Source organism: Rhinopithecus roxellana, chromosome 4, assembly GCF_007565055.1.
Source record: "Rhinopithecus roxellana isolate Shanxi Qingling chromosome 4, ASM756505v1, whole genome shotgun sequence".
In the NCBI taxonomy this organism is placed as follows: Eukaryota; Metazoa; Chordata; class Mammalia; order Primates; family Cercopithecidae; genus Rhinopithecus; species Rhinopithecus roxellana.
Window position 1 is genome coordinate 52264780 of NC_044552.1, and position 27664 is coordinate 52292443.

The window sequence follows — 27664 nt, forward strand, 5'->3', positions numbered from 1 at the left end:
TATTTATCCATTCTAATAGGTGCGTAGTATATTTTAGTGTGATCTTAATTTGTGTTTCCCTAGTGAATAATGATATTGAACATTTTTTTCCTGTGCTTGTTTACTATCTGTATATTTTCTTTTCTGAGTTATCTTTTGAAGGTTTTTTCCCCTAATTTTTGAATTGCATTGTCTGTTTTCTTACTGTTGAAATCTGAGAGTTCTTTCTATATTCTGGATATAGGTCATTTGTCATATGTGTGATTGGCAAATATTTTCTCTTAGTCGATAGCTCGCTTTTTTATCTTTGTTTTTATTCATGCATTATGAATTGTATTCATGTGTCCAGTTTTCTTATTTTGCTTTCATCTTTTTTTCTTTTAAATCACAGGGAAGTCTGTGTATGTCATCTGGGATTAAAACTCCTAAAAGATGGGAACTGATGGTGTCTAACACAACCTTTGTTAATTTTGATCTCATCAACTGTGTGGCCATTAGAACCTGTTCAGACTGTTCCAGAGGACAAGGTAATTATTTGAAGAGACAGAACAGATGATAAATAAGGCCAATATTCAAGTCAGTATTATAAATAGTGGCACATATTTTGTGAATCATTATCTATTTCAGTTATAAGATTGCATCAGTAGAAACTGTTGCTTAAATTTCCTAAAAGATATCCTGGAGGTTCTCTCAGTGCAGCTTCTGCAGCTCCCTGTCCTCCTCCTATTACGGTGCCTATCACGTTCTATCATTATGGTCCTATGTCTCTGCTGGCCTAGGCAGAGATCATGTCTTTCTTGCTCAGAGTTTTAATTATTAGTACCTAGCACAAAGCCAGATGCCTAGTAGACAGGCAGTTTATTGATTAAATGAATGAATGGAGTTAGATGGGTAGATAACTGGGTGTAAACTAACACGCATACAACCTTTCCTCAAAAGAGCCAAAGTTCAGGTGCTTAATGTTTTCAAAAGTCCAGGACTTGATGTATGCACAAAGGAACCATAGGAGTTCTTGCCCACTTTTTAACCACATCTCAGAGGTGGTAAGAAATAACTTGGAGGACTCATGGGCCAAGGTGAAAGAGGTAGAGAGTAATCTAGTTGATTTGATCATTGTAAACAGCCAAACCAAGTAATTCAACTAAATATGCTCTTGTGGTTTGAATCACCAATTTAGGTAATTGTTTGTTTTTTTAATTAAATGAATAATCAACAAGTCTCCACTTTTTTTTTTCCTATGTAGGCAGAATGAAAGATTGTTTTTATTTGGGTGGCATCTGAGTTTAGGATTGTAGAAATAATAATAGAAATAAAAATGCCTCATAACAAGTGCTTGCAATCACAATTCTTCAATTCTTTAATATCTTGACTATTTCATATCATTCATGAGACAGTGAAAAAAAAATCACACTACTCCTATGAACTCAAATCCCTTTTCACTGAATAATATTGGCTAACTCCTCTCTTCATTTGCTTCAATACTGTCTATTTCAGGCTCTGCTTAAGGACCTAGTGGGTGCAAATATAAAAAACACATAGTTTCTGTCCTCCAGGAACTCTTGATCTAGGCACTAAAATAAATGTCCAAGCCCATCGTTGTAAGAAAGTATGATGAACGCAGTAATAGAGGACCCAACAAAGTCAGTGAAGGGGCTGAGGAAGGGAATCAGGCAAGAGCTCATAGAGGTTATTCTTGAGTAGGGTTTAGGAAGGTGAAGAGAAGTTTGCAAGAAGGTATATGCAAGGAAGAATTTCTAGGAACAGTATACACACACACACAAAATAGAATCCAAAAAGCCAGTTGTGCTTGGGAAATCACAGAGAAGTCCAACATGACTGAAATGTAGAGCTGCAGGTGGTTTGTGGTATTAAATGAAATACAGAAGTTGCAAGAGGTGCAATTGTGTAGCCTTTCATGCATGAATTGATTCACTGCATGTACTCTATTGGGCTGCAGAATGAAAACATTAGAGCCTCTATTTGTATCTTTTTCATTTTATTTTCTTTTTTGTATATTTTATAATGTACATAATACATTATGGTATGGTAGTATATGTACTGGGAGATGTGTACTCAGTTTTCATTTTTTAATGACATGGGTGTGTGAATTAGAAGATCACTGCCATGCTTTCCTTCTAGGCAATTGGACTGATAGTACCAATGAGTCACATGGCAGTGGTGTTGGAGAAAGACTGCCAAGAAGTATGGCCCTACAGCTAATACTTAGAAAGTGTATTACTAATACTATTTGCCCAAGTGATTAATTGAGTTTGCTTTTGAAAGTAAATGTTTAAAGTATAAACCTCATAGTAAGAGGTATTGGAGGGGTTAGACTCACCATAGAGGAATGAAAGCTGAAAGATTGGAAGACTAAACCATAGCATCTTTAGTGCTAAGTAATTAATAGATTAATGTTTTCTGTTTCTATTTCCCACTAGACAAGAGTTTCTTAACCTTGGCACTATTGACATCTTGGGTGAGATAATCCTTTGTTGCGGGGAATGTCCTGTGCATTGTAGGATATTTAGCAGCATCTCTGGTTTCTACCTACTAGCTGCCAGTAGTACTGCCAACTCCCCACTTGTGACAGCCAAAAATGATTGAAAATAGTGTCATATGTCTCTTGGAAGGTAAAATCAACCCTGATAGAAAAATCACTGTTCTACAGTGTGGACTATAGACTGCATGAAGGTAGGGCCAATGCTGCACTTATACCTCTTAGTATCTCTAGCACATACCAGAGGTTGGAAGACAGTAAACACTCACTGTAAGACAACTACAGAAAACACTTTTTTTCTTGCATGATTAGGTGAATTGTAAAACTGGATAAATATGCAATTTAAATCCTAAGACCATTACTCCAGTGAATTTAGTTGCTATTTGTGCCATTGTGTAATAATCTTTCTGTCTTCAAATTTGTAGGTGGATTTACTGTGAAGACCAGCCAGTTGAAGTTTGTAAACTCTTCAAACTTAGTGGCATTTCCATTTCCTCATGCAGCAATTTTGGAAGACTTGGATGGATCTCTGTCTGGGAAAAACAGAAGTCACATTCTTGCTTCTATGGAAACCCTTTCAGCTTCTTGTTTGGTCAATGCAAGCTTTGGTCGGGTTGTCCATGGCAGTGCCTGTGGAGGAGGTGTTCTTTTTCATCGTATGTCGATTGGTTTGTAAGTGGAATTAACTATACTTTTTAGCTTGCTGATGAGCGTGCATCTGTTATTCTGGCTGTTGAGACTTATAGAAGGGAAATTGTTTTCTAGATTATTTGAAGTATTTAGCTCTACAGAAGTGAAATGGGAATAATTTTGATAGCTGCCTAGTGGTGAGTGTATGGTAGTTTTAAGTTGACTCAAATGGCAGCTAATTTGCAAATATCTTTGGGCCAAATCTCATAGCTTGTGACCTCTTATTGACATTTTGGGCTAATAACTTCTTCTTTAAAAGACTTACAACCAACAGAGAGTTTGAAACATATTTAAATTAAAAGTATTATTAAAAAATTCTAATAATGTCCATTCTCATTTATATACATGTGCTCTTCCCAAGCTCTTTTTAAGTGTTCAATATGCTCCGGGGAAGCAATTGCTGATGCCTCCTATTACTTGCAAAGTTGCTTCACTCCAGTTCATTTTCCTTGTTAATTTCATGAACTATTGGATTCCTACAATACATTTCCTATTAATATTGGAGCAGGGACTCCTTGGTTATGCTACTCAAACTACCATTAAGTCAGCAGCAGGGCTGTTTATAATGCATAATAGGATTGCTCCTGCCCTCTTTAATTTCCAGGTAATGATTGCTGAGTGTCTAGGGTTCTGTCTTTTACTTATTTCAAATGCATTGTATATATTTAGCCACACTTATTTTCTTCCTTTGTCTTAAGTGTCCTAACTCCATGAATATTAAGTCAAGTAATTCAGTCAGACCACATTGGCCTCTTACTTGAACAAGTAAACTCCAGGGAGTGAGAATCATTGTGGTTAGGATTGCACTAACTCTGTATTTTGAATGCATATGGAATCAGTACTTTGGCATTCTGTTTGGGAAACCTTAGCAATGCACTGCTAGCATTGAATAGTCTGGAAATTTTTCATTTTTGCTTTCTAGACATTCATTATTCTACCTAACGTTAATGAGCCCAGTTCCAGTGAGTAAAATAATAATATGGGGGATTTATTTTTATTTCTAACCATTTTGATTGTGCAGAGCATGACTTTTTCTTCATTCTCAAGGATGCAGCCTAATTTTTATTATTTTAGTGTTTTTATCAAGGATGTTTTAAATCAGTGTTTTGAGAGTTATAAAAATTAGTGATTTATTTCTTACATGCATTTTATCAAATGAGGAAAACAGATTTGTGTACTTAAAAGGAACATTATATGCTTATATAATATTTATTTCTGTGTGTTCTTGATAGTCCTTTATTATGCTTTACTTTGAGATCTACTGGTAGGCTGTCTCTTCGAGAGGCACTTGTCACTGTGATGTTAGAAGGCTCTGTAGAGCCTCAAAGTTGTTTGAGCATTTGCTCTTTGAGATCTTTGGGACAGGATATTAAGGTGCTTGACTTGGTGGCAGGTCATGATCCCACCACTTGGGAACAGACAAGGTCAAGAAAAATATAATCCTGATGCTGTATTCTAAGTAGATTCAAAAGGGTCTAGCAGGGTGAAAAATGTATCCTGGTTTTCCTGGATTTCTTCTTCTTTTAAAAAGGAAAATTCCATGTTCCGGAAACTTCCTCAGTCAGCTAGCCTGATTGGTCACTCTACACCTTAGATTCTATTTAAGAGTTTCAGGTTGACTCACAGGTCTATGGACAAATACCCAACTGACCCTAATTAGCCACCTGGACGTCTCAGCATGCTTCCAGTTATAAGTCTCTTGGCCCTGATGCTCTCACTTCTAGGAGAGGCAACTGAATTAAATGATCTCTAATGCCTTGTTGCTCAAAGTGTTGTCCATGGACCAGCAGGAGCAGCAGCACCAGGGATTTTTTTAGAAATGCAGAATCTCAGACTGGGCCCCAGATGTCCTGAATTACAACACCCAGGTGATTCGTACTAAAGTCTGAGAGACACTCCTCTAAGGTCCTTCTAATTTTATCTTTCTATGATTCTATCCCTAGCTGTTTGTGTTCAGTGACTTGATCTTTGTCCCAAAGCATTATAACCTCATTAGGAACATGTCAGAGCTAATGAGCAATTTGAATTCAGCATAGATACAAACTTTGCTGCATTTCATGGAGAAAGGATTAATTTGTTGTGCTATTTGCCCCGGGGCAAGCACCCCGGGTTGATTTACAAAGCTCCCACAGTCATGATCTTTTGGGGTCGCATGTTGATGGAGATCTAATATGGCATAAGCACCCTGCTGTCTTCATTTTCAACCCTTACCTCCCTCCCTCAGTAAGAGGTCCGGAGAGGGCAGGGAGTGAGGCTTTACATAGCTACATAAACAAGACATCCTCTTCCTGCTTAGCTAAGAACCAAGCTCTTGGAGTGTGAGTGTTTCCTTGGTAGGCCCCCTCTCTGGCCCATTTTCACTACAAGTTATTTGTTTGACATTGGCAAACTTCTATTCCTGTCCCTCACTCACTGCCTTAAATCTGACGGTGCTTACCTTTGTGGCACTTCCTGCTTTATTGATTCCTATGACTCAAAGCCAACAGCCGGGCTGACAGAAGAACTTAAATATTTGAAGTTGGCCCCACCATTTAATATTTGGGTGAAGAAAAAACTGCCAGTCTCTACAAGGCAGAGTCTAGTTTATCTTTTGTTAAAATGACAGTATGCTTGATCTGCATGAGTGCTGCTTATATTGTTTTCCCTCTCGTCAGCTCTAAAAACATGCTTTCTGTAGAACCCGCAGGTATTCTGGATAGCGTTCCTTTCCCAGCTTCTGTTTCTTACAACTTCCCCCTATGAACCTCAGTGTTCCTGGTGAGACAGGGGTGGTGTTAGTTCTGCCAGTGTAAGTCAGGACCTCATATCAGACATACATGCCAGTGACAGTTTTTCTCCAGGGTCCCATAATTATAAAATGCCCCACATAGTTCTTGGATTTATCTATCCCAAACCTTAGGTAAACAAATTTTTTTTCTGTATAGAAATAATTACACGAAACAAGGACAATATTATCAATAGGATTTTGTGTGCTCTTTTTAGATCTCCCCTAGTCCAAATTGTGTTGTGCCATAAGAGTGAATTACCCACCATTTAGTGAAGATTTAATATGAAAAAAATGTAAAATATCTCAATAATTTCTCTATATTGATCATTTTGAAATAATATTTGGGATAGATTGGGCTAAATATATTACTAAAATTAGTTTAACTTGTTTATTTTGAGCTTTTTAGTGTGGCTGCTTTAAAACTCAACTTGCCAAAATGGGATTTATGATTTTTTTTCTATAGACCTGTTTCTCTCTGGGTGCTCAGAATCCCACTGAGGCAAATGCTGGTCTAAACCTGAAACATGGAGTCACCTTGACTCATCCTTGTACTTTATTTCCCACATTAATCACCTATCAGCTCAATTTTCTCTCCTTAAGAAATCGCTCTTGAGTCTTTCTACTTCTCTCCTTCCCCAAATCCTTCTCCAGTCTGGGCTACCATTACTTTTCACCTGTAGAACTGCAACAGCCGCCTAGCTTGCCATTTTTCGGTGTTTCAATCTCTGAACTTTGTAAATGCAGATCTGATCTTGCCATCCATTCGCTTGCTTGAAACTTTTAAAGAATTCTCAGTGCTTTCCAAGGAAAGTCTGACATTTTTTTTTTCCTTTTTTTTTTTTTTTTTTTGAGACGGAGTTTCGCTCTGTTGCCCAGGCTGGAGTGCAGTGGCGCGATCTTGGCTCACTGCAAGCTCCGCCTCCAGGGTTCACACCATTCTCCTGCCTCAGCCTCCCGAGTAGTTGAGACTACAGGTGCCCGCCACGACGCCCCGCTGATTTTTTATATTTTTAGTAGAGACGGGGTTTCACTGTGTTAGTTAGGATGATCTCGATTTCCTGACCTTGTGATCCGCCAGCCTCTGCCTCCGAAAGTGCTGGGATTACAGGCGTGAGCCACCGCGCCCGGCTGGAAAGTCTGACATTACTAATGTGTCATGGAGCTTCCATGACCTGCTGTCTGCTTTGGGTTCCAGCATTATCTCTCTGCACTCTGCTCTACCTTCCTGCATTCTGTCTCTCAGCCACATTCAACTTCTTTGTGCTCTTCAATTCGTAATGTTCAGCTTCCATGAACTCAGCATAGAAGTCGTTTTCTCTGCTAGGCTTCCCTGAGCATGCTGTGCAGGTTTTGATATCTCTATTGTGTGCTAGCTCTTTATACTTGCTCTAATCAGTACTCATAGCACCTGCATAGCTTTCTAAATTGTCCATCTCTCCTCACAGATAGCAAGGAGGGCAAATAGGGATTTTCTTTGTTTGTACTGTGATGCCCCAAACTGTGTTTAACACATAGCAACTCAACAAAATTAGTGTTGAGTAAATAAATATAAATAAAAAATAGTGGACTGCCCCCAAATCTTCCTTTAGTGTCGTTATTGTCCATTTCTCTCCTAGGACATGTTCATGAGGAGAGCATTCGGCTTTTCTTTAGAAGACCCAGGAGTAGAATGCTATCTCCAGTCTTCTACAATTCCTAGGAATATCTAATATTTAAGGATGTTCTTTCATAATATTCTTTGGGCTTTTACTTTCCTGGGGCAATCATTCGACTGGAGGATTTATTCTGATTCCTGATTCCTTCTCTATCCAACCCCACTCTACCCCCGCTCAATCATCAGTTTGCCTTTATTTGTTTTCTTGCCCTGGTGGAATAGATACATAAAGCTGTGATAGAGAAGATGTAAGCTCCACCCTCATAATTATTTTCTCAAAATTTTTTTCATGGTTGTTTACAGCAATCTATAACTTCTTCACTTGTCATAGACTCATTGAGATATCAACAAAGCAGACCTTGATTCTGTCTTCCAATTATTAACTGTATTGGGTGTGAGGGAGATTAGAAGAGCTTGCAGGATTTTGTAGGTTGGCTGACCAATCCTTCTGAGTTTTTACAGGATGTACATAAAATAGTCAGGACATATATACAGTACATGTTTGAAATTATTTTTCAGACTGAAGAATAGAGAAGTAATTAACCATCCTTTGTGGGTACAAGTCATATCCCCTCTATTTCCTAGGTATATTTCTTTTGATAAGTTACTTTACCTTTTTTTGTTTCAGTTCTTTCATCACTAAAATGGGTATAATGGTATTTATCCCTCAAGGTCATTGCTTGACATGTAGTAGGTACTCTTTAAAGAATATCTATTTTACATTTGTGATTTGCAAAACAACGCATAGGCATAATACTCATTGAATAGATTACTGTAGAATTTTTTTTTTTTTCTGAGAAACAAATGCCTGGCAAGGGAATTAGGTTTTTTCAAAAGTAACTTCATCCAATTCCTGAAAAATAGGGAATAATTTGTAATAATCACATGACGTTCTACTGGCCCAGCAAAACCTCCCGGGTGGTTGTAGAATCTGAGGTCATTCAGGGCGTAGTCTTCAGTTCATCGTGCCCCAGTACCTTCTGTTTCTTCCTTCCCATCTCTCCTGGAAAGTAAAAGGTTAATGTTCTTGTTGATCACCTTGATTCTTAGATCTTGCTTAATATCCTCTCCTGTAGAGCTTGCGTTCAGTTTTTACCTATGTAACCGCTCTTAATGTGTCAGTGTTCAAAGTACGAGGCACCCCCTGCCTCTGTGAATGCAAAAATAAAAAAGAGTTCAAATGGAAATTTTGGCCTAGCTTTTCCTCTAATAATCGCTTGACTTTCCTTCCTAGGGATAAATAGGCATGGCATCACTAATGGTATGTTTTCGGTCCCTAAAAAACAACCCTGTGAGACAAGAAAATTCAGAGATGTATTATCCTTTCTTGGCAGCAAATGTTACAGAATTAAAGTAGAAAAAGATCTAAAAATCACAATGGACCTCAAACTGAGGAATATCATCAACAATATTACATGGTTATTAAGTTTTATGAATAATAAAAGGTTACAGTGGTATGCTGGTAAATGTTTAACAACTAGCTTTCCAGAATAAAAAGCTCTGGTTTATTACATTTGCCTAATTCTATGGTGAAAATACTCTCACATGCCTCATTTTAAACTTCCAACCTAAAAGCACTGAACATGAAGTTGGGAAGAAGGGTCAATGGGCTCCTGCCAGCCAGTGTCAGTCATCCCCGTCACAGTTCCGATATGCATATGTATATATATATATATGGGAGTACAAGCTTCTTAGTCTAACTTCCTACCTGCTGGATAAAATATTTTTCAATGTCCCTGACAAGCAGTTGTCCACCTGTCTACCTTCTGGTTGCATAGCTTCAATGACAGTGTTCTCATGTTCTCAAACAGCCATTCCAATTGGACTCAGCAGATCAAAAGTAGAGATGCAATGGTATATGGTCACCTAAAGGAGGATAATGGGCATCTATTGCTTTTCTTCATGTATTAAGATAGAATGGGCAAAAGTATTGTCCTAATATAACAGCAGATAACTATGTTGCAAAAACTGTAGATACTTCCTTAGAGGAGGAATATTTAAGTGTTTCTGAATCCATAAGGCTGTGGATGGAAAAACTTAATGATACAATGATAATGATATATTACCGAATGGTGGCAGGTCAGCAGTTAGAATAGTGGTGCTGTGACAAGGACTGTTATGATCATGGTGTATTTTTAAAGAATGCTCATGCAAAGCCATGCCACAGAAATTTGTTTGCTGTGCTCATAGTTTTGATTTTTCTTCCCCTTTGTGCAGTAAAAGATGAGAGTGACAGCAACAAGCACAAATACTCAGAAGATGTTTGCAACACCATTTGAGGTTAGGTATTGTGGTGTGTCTCGCTTAGGAGATGGATAATTATAAAGGATTTATTTCACAATTGTTCCAAATCAAGAGCATTTAGAGCTCAGTGCAATGCTTGTCTTTAATACACAGAGATATGGAGCCTCAGGAAAAGTAAGCTAATGGTAAACAAAAATCAGGGAGTTAATATCTGCTCTCACTGGTATTATTGATTGCCTAACGAATCCTTTGTGGGATTCAACAGTTCTGCACAATACATGGGCACTAAGTTACATAACTATTTAAGTAACTAGTATGGTAAATTGGTACTTTGACCAGGAAGTTTTACCAAGTGACAGTGTTACATTTCTAACGAAACATTTCCCTGAATTAAAAACAGGTTTGGGCCGGGCATGGTGGCTCACACCTGTAATCCCTGCACTTTGGGAGGCTGAGGACGGTGGATCACCTGAGGTCAGGAGTTCGAGACCAGCCTGGCCAACATGGTGAAACCCCGTCTGTACGAAAAACATAAAAAATTAGCCGGGTGTGGTGGGTGCCTGTAATCCCAGCTACTCAGGAGTCTGAGGCAGGAGAATTGCTTGAACCTGAAATGCAGAGGTTGCAGTGAGCTGAGATCATGCCACTGTACTCCAACTTGGGCAACAAGAGTGAAACTCCATCTCAAATAATAACAATAATAATAATAATAATAATAATAAAATAAAAAATAAAATAAAAAGAACAAATACTAAGGCAGCCCACAGAAAAGAAAAACAACATGTAAGGCTTGTAGCCCTTTTGTCTTTTTGATCATGGACAGCAGGAGCTGTTGCTGATGCAGAGGTAAGGGTTAACATTTAAAATGGACGGGTTGCCTCCTGATTTCTTGCACATAAAGCCATGAGAAGTTCAGGGAGAGACTTCTTCCCCTAGTAATGAAGCTCTCTGTTGCTAATGGCCCATGCAGACTCCCTTGGCTCCTCCAAATTAGAAATACTTTTGTGCTCCTTTGCTTCATTAACAGTAAAGAGTGGGAGATTGGTGGCTATTTAGGGCATGGGGAAATTGGTGGCTATTTAGGGCAAGTGAAAATTGTAGTAATTATGGTTGGTAAGTTCTCTTCATGGTGTTTTTTTGACTCTTGATGTTCTTTTGGTGCTTTTCAGAAGACCCCTCCGTGGTCAATTCTGGCATTTGGCCTAGGAGGACAGGAGATGATCTGACTGAATTTTTGGCCACTGGTGATGGTCAGTACAAGGCATCTTGCCTGATGGGAGATGGGTCTTTTGCTTTTTGAGTTTTTTTTCAGAGTGGAAAGCATATCTGAATGCTTACCATATGACCCTCTCTATTACCAGCTGTGATAAAAGTGTAGTATATATGATAACCTCCTTCTCTACCTGTGTTGCACTGCAGAAAGCTGGTGCTGCACATGAAAGCTGTGAAATTGCATCCCTAATAAACCTTGGTTGAGATGGGTGAGGGGAACTTGATAGGCTCAAGGCCTCTGAGAGAATGAGCAGTGCATGAAGGAGAAATAAGAAAGGGTGATTTAGGACCACAGCGTGCTATGGTGTGTCTCTGGTTGGCCAAGGAGTTTGCATCAGATTATTGGATTCTGACTAGAAGGAAAAGAACATCAAAAGGAAGGTGCAATGTTTCCAAGGACGAATAGAACCGAATTATTGCTAGCATTTAGCAGTTTGACACTATTTGAAGAGGGATCACATTTGTATGGGCTTTCAGAAACCGGGGAGATGATCTGAAAAATGCTTCCTTCAATAATTGAAATTGTAATCTATAGAAACTGAGTCGGGGAAATAACATCCTAAAAATTGGTCTATAAACATGGTGTTAATTGAAATTTGAGGAGTAATTAAGTCCAGTTAAGGTGACCAGGGGAATTCTTGGGACCACATTGCTGGAATTAAAAAATATTTCTGGAAATATCTACCCAATTGATTGTATTATCACATATTGAGGTAATTTTTTTAAATGATCAACGTGGTATGCATGAGAAGATAGGTGAGGCAGGAGGAATTAAATGTGAACAGATGGATGCTTTTGAACAGAGATCTTCTTTTGGTTTATAGTTAAAACTATTTTTAAAAAGTAGTTTAATTGACAGCACTTGACTAGGATTGAAGAAATATGAGTTTTCAAGGAAATCATAGCATTTTCCCAGACCTGAGACCATTATTAGTGCACATTGCTTGCATGTGCCCAGGAGAGGTTTTCTGACCACCAACTGTGTTTGTCTTGGCAAATATCCTACTGATATGGGGTTGACTGTATCAAGCTCTAATAATTTAGGATTCCCCAACTGCTGATTTCTTTCTTTTTTTTTTTTTTTTATATATACTTTAAGTTCTAGGGTGCATGTGCACAATGTGCAGGTTTGTTACATATGTATACATGTGCCATCCAACTGCTGATTTCTTTTGAAAATAAGTTTGCAGGAAATCTCTTGACCCTCATGTGGTTTTCTAGGTAGACTTCCAAGTTGGGGAGAAATGTTGCTGCATAACCGGCTGGAGTGTTCTGCTGCATATAACACTTGTTTATTCATTCAGAAAATATTTGTTAATCTCCCACTATATGAAAGGCACTTTTATTTCTTACTGTAAATCATTAACTGAAAATTCCGATTTATCAATTAGTCTCTCTTGGATTTAGGTCTTGTGATTTATTTTTCCAAGCCCATATATCTCAGTAAAAACTGCAAGGATATACTTTTGGAACCTGAAACACTTATAATCATTCTCTGTACTTGAGGAAATTTAGATATTTCTAGTGTGTTTTATTTATTGACCACAGTACCTACTGTAGCCAATGTTGATATTTCTTAGTTCAAACTTACCTCTTCTTATCATATTTGTTTTACACTTATGTCCCCAAAGCTTATTTTTATTTGCTAAATATAATTGGACCAAACTGTTACTGGACAATATCATGGGATTATGGGACTCATGGTTTCCATTGGGGGAAGAGAGAGCCATGATGACTGAGGGCAAATGACTGGAAATTCTAAGAAGGGAAATTTAACGTTCTAAAGCTTTTCTGAAGATTACAATTTAAAACTAAATTCCATATATGGAATGTTTTCTATTTGAAGATGTGAACACCCCATAACTGAAAGAAGGGGAGGGATGAAATATGGTGGGAATTCCTGCACTGGATTGGAAATTAGAACAGATGATCTTTGTGTTCGTTCTGATTCTAAGAATATAGGTTGAGAATTGTCCATTAGTTCCAATTTAAATCCTGAAGGGGTGGCGTGGGGAAGGGTGGACAACAAACCTAAGTATCTAAAACCCAAAGGAAGGAAGACAGTTTCCACTCCTCCAAGATTTCTAAAGTTTCAGTTAATGCTGCATAGAGAAAAAGAGTAGTTCTTTCATTCCCAAATGCCCTGAGCATTTTTAATCCCTTTCATTTCATTAATTAATGGATGAAACAAGTACATTTAATCTTGCAAGAAATATGTGTCAAGTGCTACGTTGCCAGGGTCAATGATCTGTACCATGGAAGGGTTTTTGGTACATTTTTAAATGACCGAATATCCTGAATAAACCTCTAGGCATTCAAGTAAGTAGTGCAGAATGGTAAATCTGGCATATTTGAGGTTCTTAAATGAGATCTAAGTAAATGTTATTGACCTTGGTGAGTGACTTATGTAGATTATGTTTCATAGTACCTATATGAGATCTGTTCTATTGTTGCCTCCATTTGAAAAAGAAATGAATCTAAAGGTTAAATAGATTCTGAAATTTGCCCAGGTTTACACACCTACTGAGTGCCAATCTAGATTTCAGTTGATACCCATTTGGTTCCAGTGGCCAAGTGTGCAACACTAAAAAAGTTCCTTTTTGTAATATTCCATGGGCTTATAAATTGGCTTTAGATATACTCATGCCCCATCTCACTGTGAAAACCCAGTGTCCTCTTTTGACTCATTTCCCTTACTTTGAGAATTTAATTATCTGCCTGCGGCAAAATGTCACAGTTAAAGATTCTCATGAAAACTAAACCAAAGGAGGAAGAATAGTCATAATGTGTATTGATTTTTTTTTTTTTTGGCTTTTGCTTTATTTCTTTAGGTCCACTTTGTCTCTCTTTTAGGGGTCTAATCATTGGCTAAATCTACTTATGTTTTAATGAAGTCTTAAAAGTCATTTTCTGGGATGGCTGTATAGAATAAGTTGGGTAACTTGATTCACAAATTTCTAGTTCTACTTTGTGATACTCACATATTGCTTTTGCTCTACCTTGCCTCAGTTTCCTCATTTGGTACAATGCAGTTCTTCTAGAACACTTTATATACATTAGAATACATCACTGGCTGCTTTTGGAAGATCTCATCTATGCATTCTTCATTCATATAAAAAACATGATTTGGGTGCCATTGTGTGCTGGGCCCTGTGCCAAGGCAGAGGATACCAATAAGAAAAGGGAAAACACCTCTATTTTATAGGTCTTATAATCTATGTTTTTAAAAAGGCAAGAACACATGGATACTGTAATAGCAGTGAGCACTAGGTATTACACAAGGCTTCAGGAGAGGAATAGGTTGCCTCATCACTCTAGAGAAGGATGCTGAAGCCACTCCTGCTGGGCATTTTGAGTAGGACTTCTGAGAGTCTCAGCACCTAGGCGTGTCAGGTCCCAGGCCTCTGTCAATTGTTCCTCATGTGAATATCCAATTACCAATAATAATTTTTTTTTGCTGTTGATAAATCTGGTCGAAGGCAAAATTCTGGCCATAGACATTTCTTTGTTAAAATTGTAGTATATAGTCCTGGCTCATACAAAATCATTAATATGACATTTATTAGTGGCAGAGGTTGCAGTGAGCCAAGACCGCGCCATTGCACTCCAGCATGGGCAAGAGCGAAACTCTGTCTCAAGAAAAAAACAAAAAACAATAAACAAATGAACAAAAAACCTGAGAGTCACCACCTCCAGTTCAGCAGGCCATTGTAATTTGCAAATGATCCAATGGCAACTTCACAATGGGTTGCTTTCACTCACACAGTGACTGCTAACACCTCCCTAGACATACAACTAAAGAGGGCCTAAGACATATATGGAGAGCATAGAAAGATGATTGCGACTGATGAAAGAGGAATGTAGTGGATTCAGAATGAGCGAATAATCTTGCAACCCATCTTGTTTTCCTTTTAAAATCACCCTAGAGCTAATGCTCCTGAAGTTTCTTATGATTTAACCATGACTGACAGCAGAAATAAAACAACCACTGTCAATTATGTACGTGATACATTGTCTAACCCTCATGGCTGGATGGCTCTGCTCTTGGACCAAGAGACCTACTCATTGCGATCTGAGAACCTTTGGATCAACAGATCTCTGCAGGTAACCCAAGGAATGCATTAGTTGGTATGGCCCATTCTCACTTGTTCTTATCTTTCTTTGTTTGAGATAATGGATTGAAGGAGGAGCAGGTTATCTCATTATTGAAAGTCTTGGCATATTCTGATGCAGATAAAGAAAACTTCAATAGTATTTTGGCCAGATGAATATAAGCTAAATATGAGATTTGGTTGCTTTTTAAACTTGAAAATTTTAGAATCTATTTATGTGTTATTGTGAATGCAGAATGGTTCCGCCTGAAAATTTAAATTTGTTAATACAATGAGAAACAACCTCTACACATCTTATAGAATTGCATTTCTTTAAAAATTATTGGTTAATAGCCAGTTTACCCTAGAGAGAAGTGTTTGTGGCCAGAGAAAATGCCTTACCAAAGCATTTATACATTGCATACTGCCACCTTGTGGTCAAAGATTAACTTTCAAATAGAAGTCTGTATGAGTCCGCAGGTGGGATTGGGTTAAGAGAGACAAATAAGGCAGTGAAGATAGAAAAGACCATGTGGCAAGACGGCCTACTAGACGCAGAGACGTTCGGAGGCTCCCATCATAAAAACAAAACAAAATCATAATAATCATGTGAAGCCTTCATTGGCAACCAAGGTATCCAGGTTCTCTTACCAAAATTGACTAGAAGGCTGGTGTGGCCCACGGAGAAAAGGGAAGAGCAGTGTGGTGCGGTGGCCCACCTGAGAGCCACACGAGGAAAAGGAACTCTGTCTCCCCCAGCCAAGGGAGGCCGTGAGTGAGCCGCTACCCAGCCGGGGAAAGTGCTTTTTCCACGGAATTGTGCAACCCACGGATCGGAAGATCCCACTCGCGAACCCACACCACCACCGGGGCCTAGCGTCCTAAGCCTGGAACATGCAGATTCTTACAGCCTCTCAGCTGGAATCTGCTTAAGGCTACCAAACTCCCGGGGGGAGGGGCGACCAGCATTGGCTGCAGCTGCCTGCTGTCTAAGCATTTGAACTCCCAGTTTGGAGCTCAGGAGAGGCAGCAGCCAGCACTGGGACTTGCAACTGCCTAACACGCTAAGTTCCGTGGGTGGGGGAAAGGCAGCATCCACTTCTATACCTCTAGGCTGCGCTTTCCCCCGTTGGAGCCAGGGAGGCTGGTTGGCTTTGTCCCAAGACTTGTCCTGACAGCCCAACATACCGGCTGTGGCTGTCTGCAGCCAGAGTCCTCTTCGGGCCTAACTCTGACCCATCCTTCCTCAGTGGGCAGGGCTTCCCCGCAGGATCTCTGATAACTCCAGCCAGAGGCTCAGGGACAGAATTCATATCTCCCTGGGCCTGAGTCCCCTGTGGACCAGCAGACTTGGCCTGTCCTCCTGGTATTTCTGAGGAATCCCGGCAGCCCAGATGGGTGGGTTTCCCCCCAGTGAAACACACCCTCTCCACCAAGGGACAAAGTGCTTTGTTGGAAGGGGTCCTGCTCCTCGTGCCACCAAACCGGGTGAGAGCCTCCCACAGAGGTTGTCAGACACCCTATACAGGAGCGATCTTACTGGCATCCAGTTGGTGCCCCTTGAGGTCAGAAGTCCCAGAAGAAGGAGCAGACACCCATCTTTGCTGCTCTCCAGCCTCCTCGAGTGATATCTCCAGGCACGGGAGTAAATCAGATGAATAGGGCCTGAAGTGAACCCCCAGCAAACTGCAGCAGCCCTACAGAAGAGGGACCTGAAAGAAAAACAAACAAGCAGAAAGTGACAACAACAGCATCAACAACAACAACCAAAAGGCCCCCACAAAAACCCTATCCATAGGTCAACAGCCTCAAAGACCAAAACCAGACAAGCTCAGAAAGATGAAAAAGAATCAACAAGAAAATGCTGAAAACCAAAAAGGCCAAAGTGCCTCTTCTCCTCCAAACGATCACAGCATCTCTCCATCAAGGGCACAGAACTGGATAGAGGATCAAATGGATGAATTGACAGAAGTAGGCTTCAAAAGATGGGTAATAAAAAACTATAAAGTGCTAAAGGAGCATGCTCTAACCCAATGCAAAGAGGCTAAGAACCTTGATAAAATATTAGAGGAATTGCTAACTAGAATATCCAGTTTAGAGAGGAATAGAAATGACCTGATGGAGCCAAAAAACACAGCACGAGAATTTTGTGAAGCATACACAAGTATCAACAGCCAAATAGACCAAGTGAAAGAAAGGATATCAGAGTTTGAAGACCACCTCACTGACATAAGACATGCAGATAAGAAAAAAGAATGTAAAGGAATGAACAAGTCTCCAAGAAATATGGAATTTCATAAAAAGACTGAACCTGTGATTGATTGGAGTACCAGAAGGAGACAGGGAGAATGGAAAGAAGCTGGAAAACACACTTCAGGATATTATCCAGGAGAACTTCCCCAACCTAACAAGACAGGCCAACATGCAAATTCAGGAAATACAGAGAACACCATTAAGATACTCCATAAGAAGACCAACCCCAACTTCATGAGAAGACCAGCACATAATTATCAGATTCTCCAAGGTCGAAATGAAGGAAAAACTGTTAAAGGCAGCCAGAGAGAAAGGCCAGGTCACCTATAAAAGGAAGCCCAATCAGACTAACAGCAGACTTCTCATGAGAGTTTCTCATGAGAAACTCTATAAGCCAACGGAGATTGGGGTCCAATATTCAACATTCTTAAAGAAAAGAATTTTCAACCTAGAATTTCATATCCAGCCAAACTAAGTTTCCTAAGCATAAGAGAAATAAAATCTTTTCCAGACAAGCAAATGCTGAGGGATTTCCTTACCACCAGGCCTGCCCCGCAAGAGCTCCTGAAAGCAGCACTAAATATGGAAAGGAAAAACTGGTACCAGCCACTATAAAAACACACCAAAATATAAAGATCAATGACACTACAAAGAAACTGCACATAGTGTGCAAAATAACCAAATTACATCAAGATGACAGGATGAAATTCACACATAACAGTACTAACCTTAAATGTAAATGGGCTAAATACCCCAATTAAAAGACACAGATTGGCAAATTGGATAAGAAGTCAGGCATCCATTGGTGTGCTGTTTTCAGGAGACCCATCTTATGTGTAAAGACACACACAGGCTCAAAACAAAGGGATGGAGGAAAACTTACCAAGCAAATAGAAAGCAAAAAAAAAAAAAAAAAAAAAAGCAAGCGTTGCAATCCTAGTCTCTGATTAAACAGACTTTAACAAACAAAGATCAAAAAAGACAAAGAAGGGCATTACATAATGGTAAAGGTAACAATGCAACAAGAAAGCAAGAAGAGCTAACTCTTCTAAATATACATACACCCAATACAGGGGCGCCCAGATTCATAAAACAAGTTCTCAGAGACCTACAAAGAGATTTAGACTCCCACACAATAATAGTGGGAGATTTTAACACCCCACTGTCAATATTAGACAGATCAATGAGACAGAAAATTAACAAGGATATTCAGGACTTGAACTTAGCTATGGATCAAGTGGACCTAGTAGACGTCTGCAGAACTCTCTATCCCAAATCAGCAGAATATACATTCTTCTCAGAGTCACATGACACTTATTCTAAAATCGACCACATAATTGGAAGTAAAACATTCCTCGGCAAATGCAAAATAACTGAAATAATAACAAACAGTCTCTCAGACCACAGTACAATCAAATTATAACTCAGGACTAAGAAACTCACTCAAAACCACACAATTTCATGGAAACTGAACGATCTGCTCCTGAATGACTCCCGGGTAAATAATGAAAATAAGACAGAAATAAAGAAGTTCTTTGAAACCAATGAGAACACAGAGAAAATATATCAGAATCTCTGGGACACAGCTAAAGTAGTGTTAAGAGGGAAATTTATAGCACGAAATGCCCACATCAGAAAGCTAGAAAGATCTCACATCGATACCCTAACATCACAATTAAAAGAGCTAGAGAGTCAAGAGCAAACTAATCCAAAAGCTAGCAGAAGACAAGAAATAACTAAGGTCAGAGAATAATTGAAGGAGATAGAGACACGAAAAACTCTCCAAAAAAAAAAAAAAAAAAAAAAAAAAAAATCAACGAATCCAGGAGCTGGTTTTTTGCAAAAATTAACAAAATAGATAGACTGCTAGCTACACTAACAAAGAAGAGAGAAGAGTCAAATAGAAACAATAAAAAAATGATAAAGGAGATATCACCACTGACCCCACAGAAATACAAACTACCATCAGAGAGTACTATAACCACGTCTATGCAAATAAACTAGAAAATCTAGGAGAAATGGATAAATTTCTGGATGCATACAGCCTACCAAGACTAATCCAGGAAGAAGCTGAATCCCTGAATAGACAAATAAGAAGCCTTGAAATTGAGGCAGTAATTAATAGCCTAATTAAACCCTACAACCAAGAAAAACTCAGTATTAGATGGATTCACAGCTGAATTCTACCAGAGGTACAGAGAGGAACTGGTACCATTCCTTCTGAAATTATTCCAAACAATTGAAAAGGAGGGAGTCCTTCCTTAATTCATTTTGTGAAGCCAGCATCATTCTGATACCAAAACTGGAAAGAGATACAGTAAAAAAAAAAAAAAAAAAAAAAAAAAAAAAAAAAAAAAAATTCAGGCCAATATCCCTGATGAACATCAATGTGAAAATCCTCAATAAAATACTGACAAACCAAATCCAGCAACACATCAAAAAATTTATCCACCATTATCAAGTCAGCTTCATCCCTGGGATGCAAGGCTAGGTTCAACATACACAAATCAATAAACATAATCCATCACATAAACAGAACCAAAGACAAAAACCACTTGATTATTTCAATAGATGCAGAAAAGGCCTTTGATAAAATTCAACATCCCTTCATGTTAAAAACTCTCAGTAAGCTAGGTATTGATGGAACATATCTCAAAGTAATAAGAGCTATTTATGACAAATCCACAACCAATGTCATATTGAATGGGCAAAAGCTAGAAGCATTCCCTTTGAAAACCAGTGCAAGACAAGGATGCCCTGTCTCACCAGTCTTATTCAACATAGTATTGGAAGTTCTGGCTGGGTAATCAGGCAAGAGAAAGAAATAAAGGGCATTAAAATAGGAAGAGAGGAAGTCAAATTGTCTTTCTTTGCAGACAATATGATTTTATATTTAGAAAACCCTATCATCTCAGCCAAAAAACTTCTTGAACTGATAAGCAACTTCAGCTTCAAAGTCTCAGGATACCAAATGAATGTTCAAAAATCACAGGCATTCCTTTACACCAATATTAGTTAAGCAGAGAGACAAATCGTGAATGAACTCCTATTCACAATTGCTACAAAGAGAATAAAATACCACCTATGAATACAGCTAACAAGCAGTGTGAAGGACACCTTTAAGGAGAACTATAAACCACCACTCAACGAAATAAGAGAGGACACAAACAAATGGAAAAACATTCCATGCTCATGGATAGGAAGAATCATTGTCGTGAAAATGGCTATACTGCCCAAAGTAATTTATAGATTCAAATGCTATTCCCATCAAACTACCACTGAGATTCTTCAAAGAATTAGAAAAAATTATTTTAAATTTCACATGGAATCAAAGAAGACCCTGTATAGCCATGACAATCCTAAGCAAAAGAACAAAGCTGGAGACATCACACTACCTGACTTCAAACTATACTACCAGGCTACAGTAACCAAAACAGCATGGTACTGGTACCAAAACAGACATATAAATTGATGGAGTAGAAGAGAGACTTCAGAAGTAACACCACACATCTAAAACCATCAGATCTTTGACAAACCTCACAAAAACAAGCAATGGGGAAAGGATCTCTTTTTCAGTAAATGGTGGTGGGAAAACTGGCTAACCCTATGCAGAAAGCTGAAATGGAACCTCTTCCTTACACTCTATACAAAAATTAACTCAAGATGGATTAAAGACTTACATTAAAAACTCAAAACCATAAAAACCCTAGAAGAAAACCTAGGCAATACCATCCAGGCCATAGGCATGGACAAAAACTTCATGACAAAAATGCCAAAAGCAATTGCAACAAAAGCAAAAATTGACAAATGGGATCTAATTAAATGAAAGAGCTTCTGCACAGTGAAAGAAACTATCATCAGAGTGAATAAGCAACCTACAGAATGGGAGAACATTTCTGCAATCTACCTATCTGGCGAAAGTCTAATATCCAGGATTTACAAGGAAGTTAAACATAATTACAAGAAAAAGACAGACAACCCCATCAAAAAGTGGGCAAAGGATATGAACAGACACTTCTCAAAAGAAGACATTTACGCAGCCAACAAACATGAAAAAAAGCTCAACATAACTGATCATCAGAGAAATGCAAATCAAAACCTCTATGAGATACCATCTCATGCTAGTCAGAATGGCAATTATTAAAAAGTCAGGAAACAATGGAAACTGGTGAGGCTGCAGAGAAATAGGAATGCTTTTATACTGTTGGTGGGAACGTAAATTAGTTCAACCTTTGTGGAAGACAGTATGGCAATTCCTCAAGGACCTAGAACCAGAAATACCATTTGACCCAGCAATGCCATTACTGGGTTTGTACCCAAAGGATTATAAATTAGTCTACTGTAAAGACACCTGCACATGTATGTTTATTGCAGCACTATTTACAATAGCAAAGATATGGAAAATGCCCATCAATGATAGACTGGATAAAGAAAATGTGATACATACACATCATGGAATACTATGCAGTCATAAAAAGGGATGAGATCATGTCCTTTTCAGGGACATGGATGAAGCTGGAAGCCATCATCCTCAGCAAACTAACACGGGAACAGAAAACCAAACATCACATGTTCTCACTCATAAGTGGGAGTTGAACACTGAGAACACAGGGACACAAAAAGGGGAACAACACTTACCAGGGCCTGTTGTGGGGTAGGAGGTGAGGGGAGGGAACTTAGAGGATGGGTCAATAGGTGCAGCAAACCACCATGGCACACGTATACCTGTGTAAAAACCTGCACGTTCTGTACCTGTATCCTGTTTTGTTTTGTTTTGTTTTGTTTTTTAAGAAATAAAGAAAAAAAAAAAAAAAAAAAGAAATGGCCATGAGGAAAATGAGTACATTTTTCTATATTTTAAAATAGCAATCCAGTAGAATTACCTAAGCTTCTTTTCATACTTTTAACACATATATTTCTTCCTATCGTATCGTACACATTCTCGCTAACAGTTGTGAGAGCCTATCTTAGGGAGACAGAAGCCCTGCCATGGTTATGAGGAATTCAGAACAGAATCACTTTTGATCTTCTCTCCATGGCTTTCAGAAAGGATGCACGCCTCTCTTTTCTTGCCTTGAGATTCCCATGAGAGCATTCTGGAGAATTTTCATTCAGTGAAAACAGTAGGATGTGCCTCTGGAGGTGGTTACCCTAGGTTTATGTCCTGACACAGCACTGTTCTGCTTTGTGATATGGGACAAGCTACTGAACCTCTGCCTGCCTCAGTTTCCTCAACTGTAAAAATGGGACAGTAAGAGTAACAATGATGGGGGTGCCTTTCGAGGACTGAATAGTGCTGATTGCATAGTAAATGCTCCCACAATGTTAGCTATTACTGTGATAAATGGATGACATGCCTATTATTGCCTGTCGCTTCAAGTTGTGGGAAAAGCTGGAAAGGAATTCTAGACCTGGCCTTGTCTCTTCTAGCTGTTTGACCTGAGACAAGTTAATTCGCATGTCTGGGCCTTGGCTTTCTCCTCTGTTAATTGAGATTGTTAAACGAGATGAACCTTATGGCATCTTTCAGTCTTCATAGTCTGATTTCGTAGCTCTAGTTATGAATTTTTTATGAAGTAGATTTAAGTAGGCCCATTTCCCACAAGAAAAGTACAATCTGGGTCTAAACTGTATGATTTCTAAACTACTCCATCTGCGTTCTTTGTAGTTGTTTTGGCAGGGGGGTGTGGTGGAGTAGGTGGAATGATGGGGTTCCTTACTAAATGAGCATATTGTGTTTTTCTTTCGCTTCAAGTACTCAGCAACCTTTGACAACTTTGCTCCTGGTAATTACCTACTGCTGGTGCACACAGATTTGCCGCCTTACCCTGACATCCTCCTAAGATGTGGGAGTCGAGTGGGTCTGTCTTTTCCGTTTCTTCCATCACCAGGCCAGAACCAAGGCTGTGACTGGTTCTTCAATAGTCAGTTGAGGCAACTCACCTACCTGGGTAAGTATCCAGTTGGATGAATGTTTTGAGAGCACGTAGTCAGAAATCGCCAATCACCCTTCAATTCCAGATATTTGTACTGTGAAGTGCTGAGGAACTGAAAGGGACAGCTGTGTGTTATGGTTGAGTGAGTGTGCACTGAAGTCCGATTGCCTGGATTTAAATCCCAGCTCCAACACTCACCAGCTAGAGCATACACAGAACCTCTCTAAGGCTCAGCCTCCTCCTCTATAAAGAAGTATGACCATAGAGCCTACCTCACAGGATAGGAAATAAAATAAAGAATAACATGTAAAATTCTTGAGCAGAAGGCCTAGCCCACAAAAAATGCTTACTAGACATTGGTAGTTATTATTAATAATATCTTTAATTCGTATTAGGGCAGTGTCATATTTGTTTATAGTGAAACAACTGCATATGTAAAGATGGATGTCTGTGCTTTAGTCCAGGAGTTTGAGACCAGCCAGGGCAGCAAAGCAAGACCCCATCTCTCTAAATAAATAAATAAATAAATAAATAAATAAATAAAAATAGCTGGGTATGGTGGCATGTGCCTGTGGTCGCAGCTACTTGGGAGGCTAAGGTGGGAGGATCAGTTGAGGCCAGGAGTTTGAGACCAGCTTAGGCAACAGAGTGAGACCTAATCTCTACAAAAACATTAAATAAATTAGTTGGGTGTGGTGGCGCATGCCTATAGTCTTAGTTACTTGGGAGGCTGAGGTGGGAGGATAGCTTGAGCCCAGGAAGTCAAGCCTGCAGTGAGCCGTGAGCATGCCACTGCACATCAGCCTGGGCAACAGATTGAGACCCCATCTCAAAAAAAAAAAAAAAAAAAAGAAGAAAAAAATTAAAAAATGGATGACTGATTATGACCATTGATATGAGGAACAGTAGAGAGTCCAAGGTAGACAGTACCAATGCAGAGAGAGAGACTGAATTAAGACAGAAGTTTACGTAGAAGGTGAGAAGGAAAACTTTTGATGAGAATCTGAGGTCAGGAAGATGAGTAGCATGGAGGGCTGATATAAGCACCAGGGTTGGGCTGTGTCTGTTTTACGTCAAGATTAACATGAGGATGAAGGAATCAGGAACCCTACTGTGACTGTAGAGTCACAGAGGCCAAAGGTTTTTCCTTATCTTCTTACTGTGCATGTTTCACAAGATCCCAGTGTGAGAGTCAGGACCATCCACTTTTGATTTCCTGGAGTTTATTTCATATTCCTTTTCTATACCATGTCAGCATTGGTCACTCTGAGCACCATGGTACCTGCTTGTTCCAATCTCAGCTCACTGTGAGGCCACTTCTTACATTAAAAAGGAGAATCTGGATAAATAGGTCTGAAGAGTGACAATTTTGTTTTAAATTGCTCTTAGTAGGTCCTGGTCAAATCCAGGGGATCTTATCAGCATAACAAGTTCTAGGCCCTGCCACAAGCCCAAAGTGGCCATGGATTTAGAGGGCAAGGCAATGATCCCGAGTCCATCCCTTGCCTCTCTCACTTGTGCCTAACCATAAGTCAAGTGAGTCTGACCTACAGGCGAGCCCCAGAACTGTTAAATTTTAATAGCATCAGAGAGGAGAGTCTGGTGCTCCCTTGGTATTTTTTTATGCCTTTGACAAAATGATTGTTGTATATTTTATTTGCACTGAATTGTACCATTCAAATTTTATTTCTGATTTGATCCATTCATAAATGTAACCTAAAACTATAAAAACTTGAGATGGACAGAGATTTCTGAGATTTTTTATCACTTCAGCTAAATACAGTCATAAATAAGAGTAAATAGTTGCCATTAACTTTATGGCTATTCACTTGATATGTATTCTGGAACAAAATTTTAATTTGAATTGCTCTCTTTCCATTACTTAGCCTGCTTCTGAAGAGGCTGTCTTGTCCATAGGTCATATTCTGTTCATGAACTGCAAAATAATTTGAATACTCAAATAAGCTAAACATAATAAAAACCATTTATGGTAGAAAGAGAAAAAAATCAAATCATGCAGCTATAGATTTTCTTCCCTTATGATAGAATTATTCATTGAATTAATAGCAAGTTGTACTATTATATATACACATATGATATAAATACACATCTGTGTAAATAGTGGTATGAATCTACATGTGTACTTATATGTAGACGTACATCTGTATCTGTGCATATGTATGATGTAAATGAATGTCTTAGTATAAAACATTTCTATTAGGTAGATAGCTTTTATTAATTTTTAAAAATCATTCGTATTGGAATATCCTAGTATCTCCTCCTTCGAATATGAGTTGGAAAAGGAATAAGAAGTCACAGAGGATTTGTTGAATGTTTAGTAAATTGGAGACTCTTGCTTCTTGAAGGGATTCCCCATAGGAGCTTTTATGGTCATTGGTGCCTCCTTTATCCTCTGAGTGTATGGAGTAGATACTTGACCAGAGCCACTTCTATTCTCATTTCTGGGCTGTCACAGTGACGGTGTGAGGACTCAGGAGGAACTGAGGCTCACCCTGCTCCTCCATGGCAGTGCGCCACGTGGCTACACTGGGTTGTGTAAATGTAGCTGTAATTTTGGATGTCATCTGTGTAAAGTTTATAAGATCTTTAGCAAGGTGGTGATTAGGCTTCCATGTTTTCCATATACCTGACTGCATTTCCAGTGCCATAATGATAGTTGCTGTTGTTGGTACCCGATCAAGAGCCCAAGAAGTAGAGTTTCAGTTCTGTATCATGCATTTTATGTATTGATTAGATTGTAACTTTCACTTAATTGTTTTTTTCAGATCATTTGACTTTATAGAACCATGACTGGGATAATTTACATAAAATACATTTAATCTATGCAGATAGTGTAAGTCAAGACCACATAGTCTATGTGGACTATTCCTGGGATGAAAAGCATGGGAAATGTATGTATACAGAAGTTTATTTTATTGTAGGGAAGCTGCTTGATCTCTATCATGGCCACAGAATTCCATGTTAGATTTTTTTCGAGGGGTGTGGCTCCTTTTCTTGGCTGGCATTTCATTCAGAGTGCTGCTTCACTGACAACTGACTGAATTTTCATTCACTGGTTGACCACTTCTAAGTGAGCCATCTTTTGTATTGTTTTAACCACATCCCCCAGGATAGGAAGCTTTAGAAAAAATCGCAATTATCTTCATTTCCTCTGTTTGGTTGCTGCATGCATGATTTAAGATACCTGACTCATCTTCGACCCAGCTGAGAGTGGAAAAAACCTGAACCCAGGCATTCTAGCTCCTGGCTGTGGATCTCTCCACTAGAGTGTGCTGCCCACTAAATAATCATGGATCACTGACCAGAAAGGATGGCGGGGGTGCTAGGCAGGGTTGTGGGAGAATGCTTCTCAAGGATTCCCAGTGACAAAGAAAAAAATCCTACACATACAATATGTTTTGACCCTTGCATTTTTCTTTTCTACCAAGGCAAGTTTTGCCTTTGTTCAGCAAACATCTTCACGGAGTGCAGTTTTTTTTTTTTTTTGGAAAGCGCATGGCCAGTGCTTGCGGCTTAGGGTTTTAATCAGTGGCTGGCTGGTTATTTTACCTGGGGCATGGCGTTATAATTGCTCCATGCCTCAGTGGCTTTATTTACACAGCAAGGTTAAGAAAATACTTACTTGTCTCTTGGAATTGTGGCACAAAACACCCAAATATATTCAAGTGTGGTTAGTGTGCCATGTACTTCACAAACATTTTCCTGATAGACTATTTCTCTAGAAATTTTCTTTCTTTAGAAGACTAATAATATCATGTGTCATGAGCTCAGTGTATATGTTATAACCTTTCTGAAAGGGTCTCCCTCTATTTTCTTTAACTAGATTTTTGTGAGATAAATGAGATTCACAATAATATGACATACATGATATACTGTTCCCGTGATTGAAATCTGATGCCATTTAAGCAATTGCTAGCCACAGAATAAGATAACCTCACTCATTGAAAAATATCTGTTAGGGAGATTGGTTCGTGTTGCCTTTCTAAAGCCACTGAGAATTTTGCCCAAGGAGCTACTTACAAAACAGACTACAAGTGAAGTACCTTGTGTGCGCTATTGTTTGTGTTAGGATGCTGCAGGAGCAATATTTGATGTGATAAACTATTATGAATATGATGAACTATTATTGCATATCCCAACTGTAGCTTCTATGCCATGCTTGGGAATGGGTATGACTGTAGAACAAGTGTTCTTTTATATTTGTGAAGTTGGGAGAAAAATCCACCAAGCCCATTTTTCCCTTCATGTGATCTGATGCAC

The 27664-nt window shown here is 38.9% G+C and overlaps 1 protein-coding gene across 1 annotated transcript in view; it reads left to right on the forward strand.

The window, feature by feature from the left end:
- The window catches only part of PKHD1 (PKHD1 ciliary IPT domain containing fibrocystin/polyductin), a 467968-nt gene that overhangs the window by 212975 nt on the left and 227329 nt on the right, over positions 1-27664 (forward strand). The window contains 4 exon segments of the mRNA XM_010364246.2: positions 371-506; positions 2902-3148; positions 15030-15207; positions 23203-23398. Coding sequence (XP_010362548.2) covers positions 371-506; positions 2902-3148; positions 15030-15207; positions 23203-23398 — 757 coding nt within the window.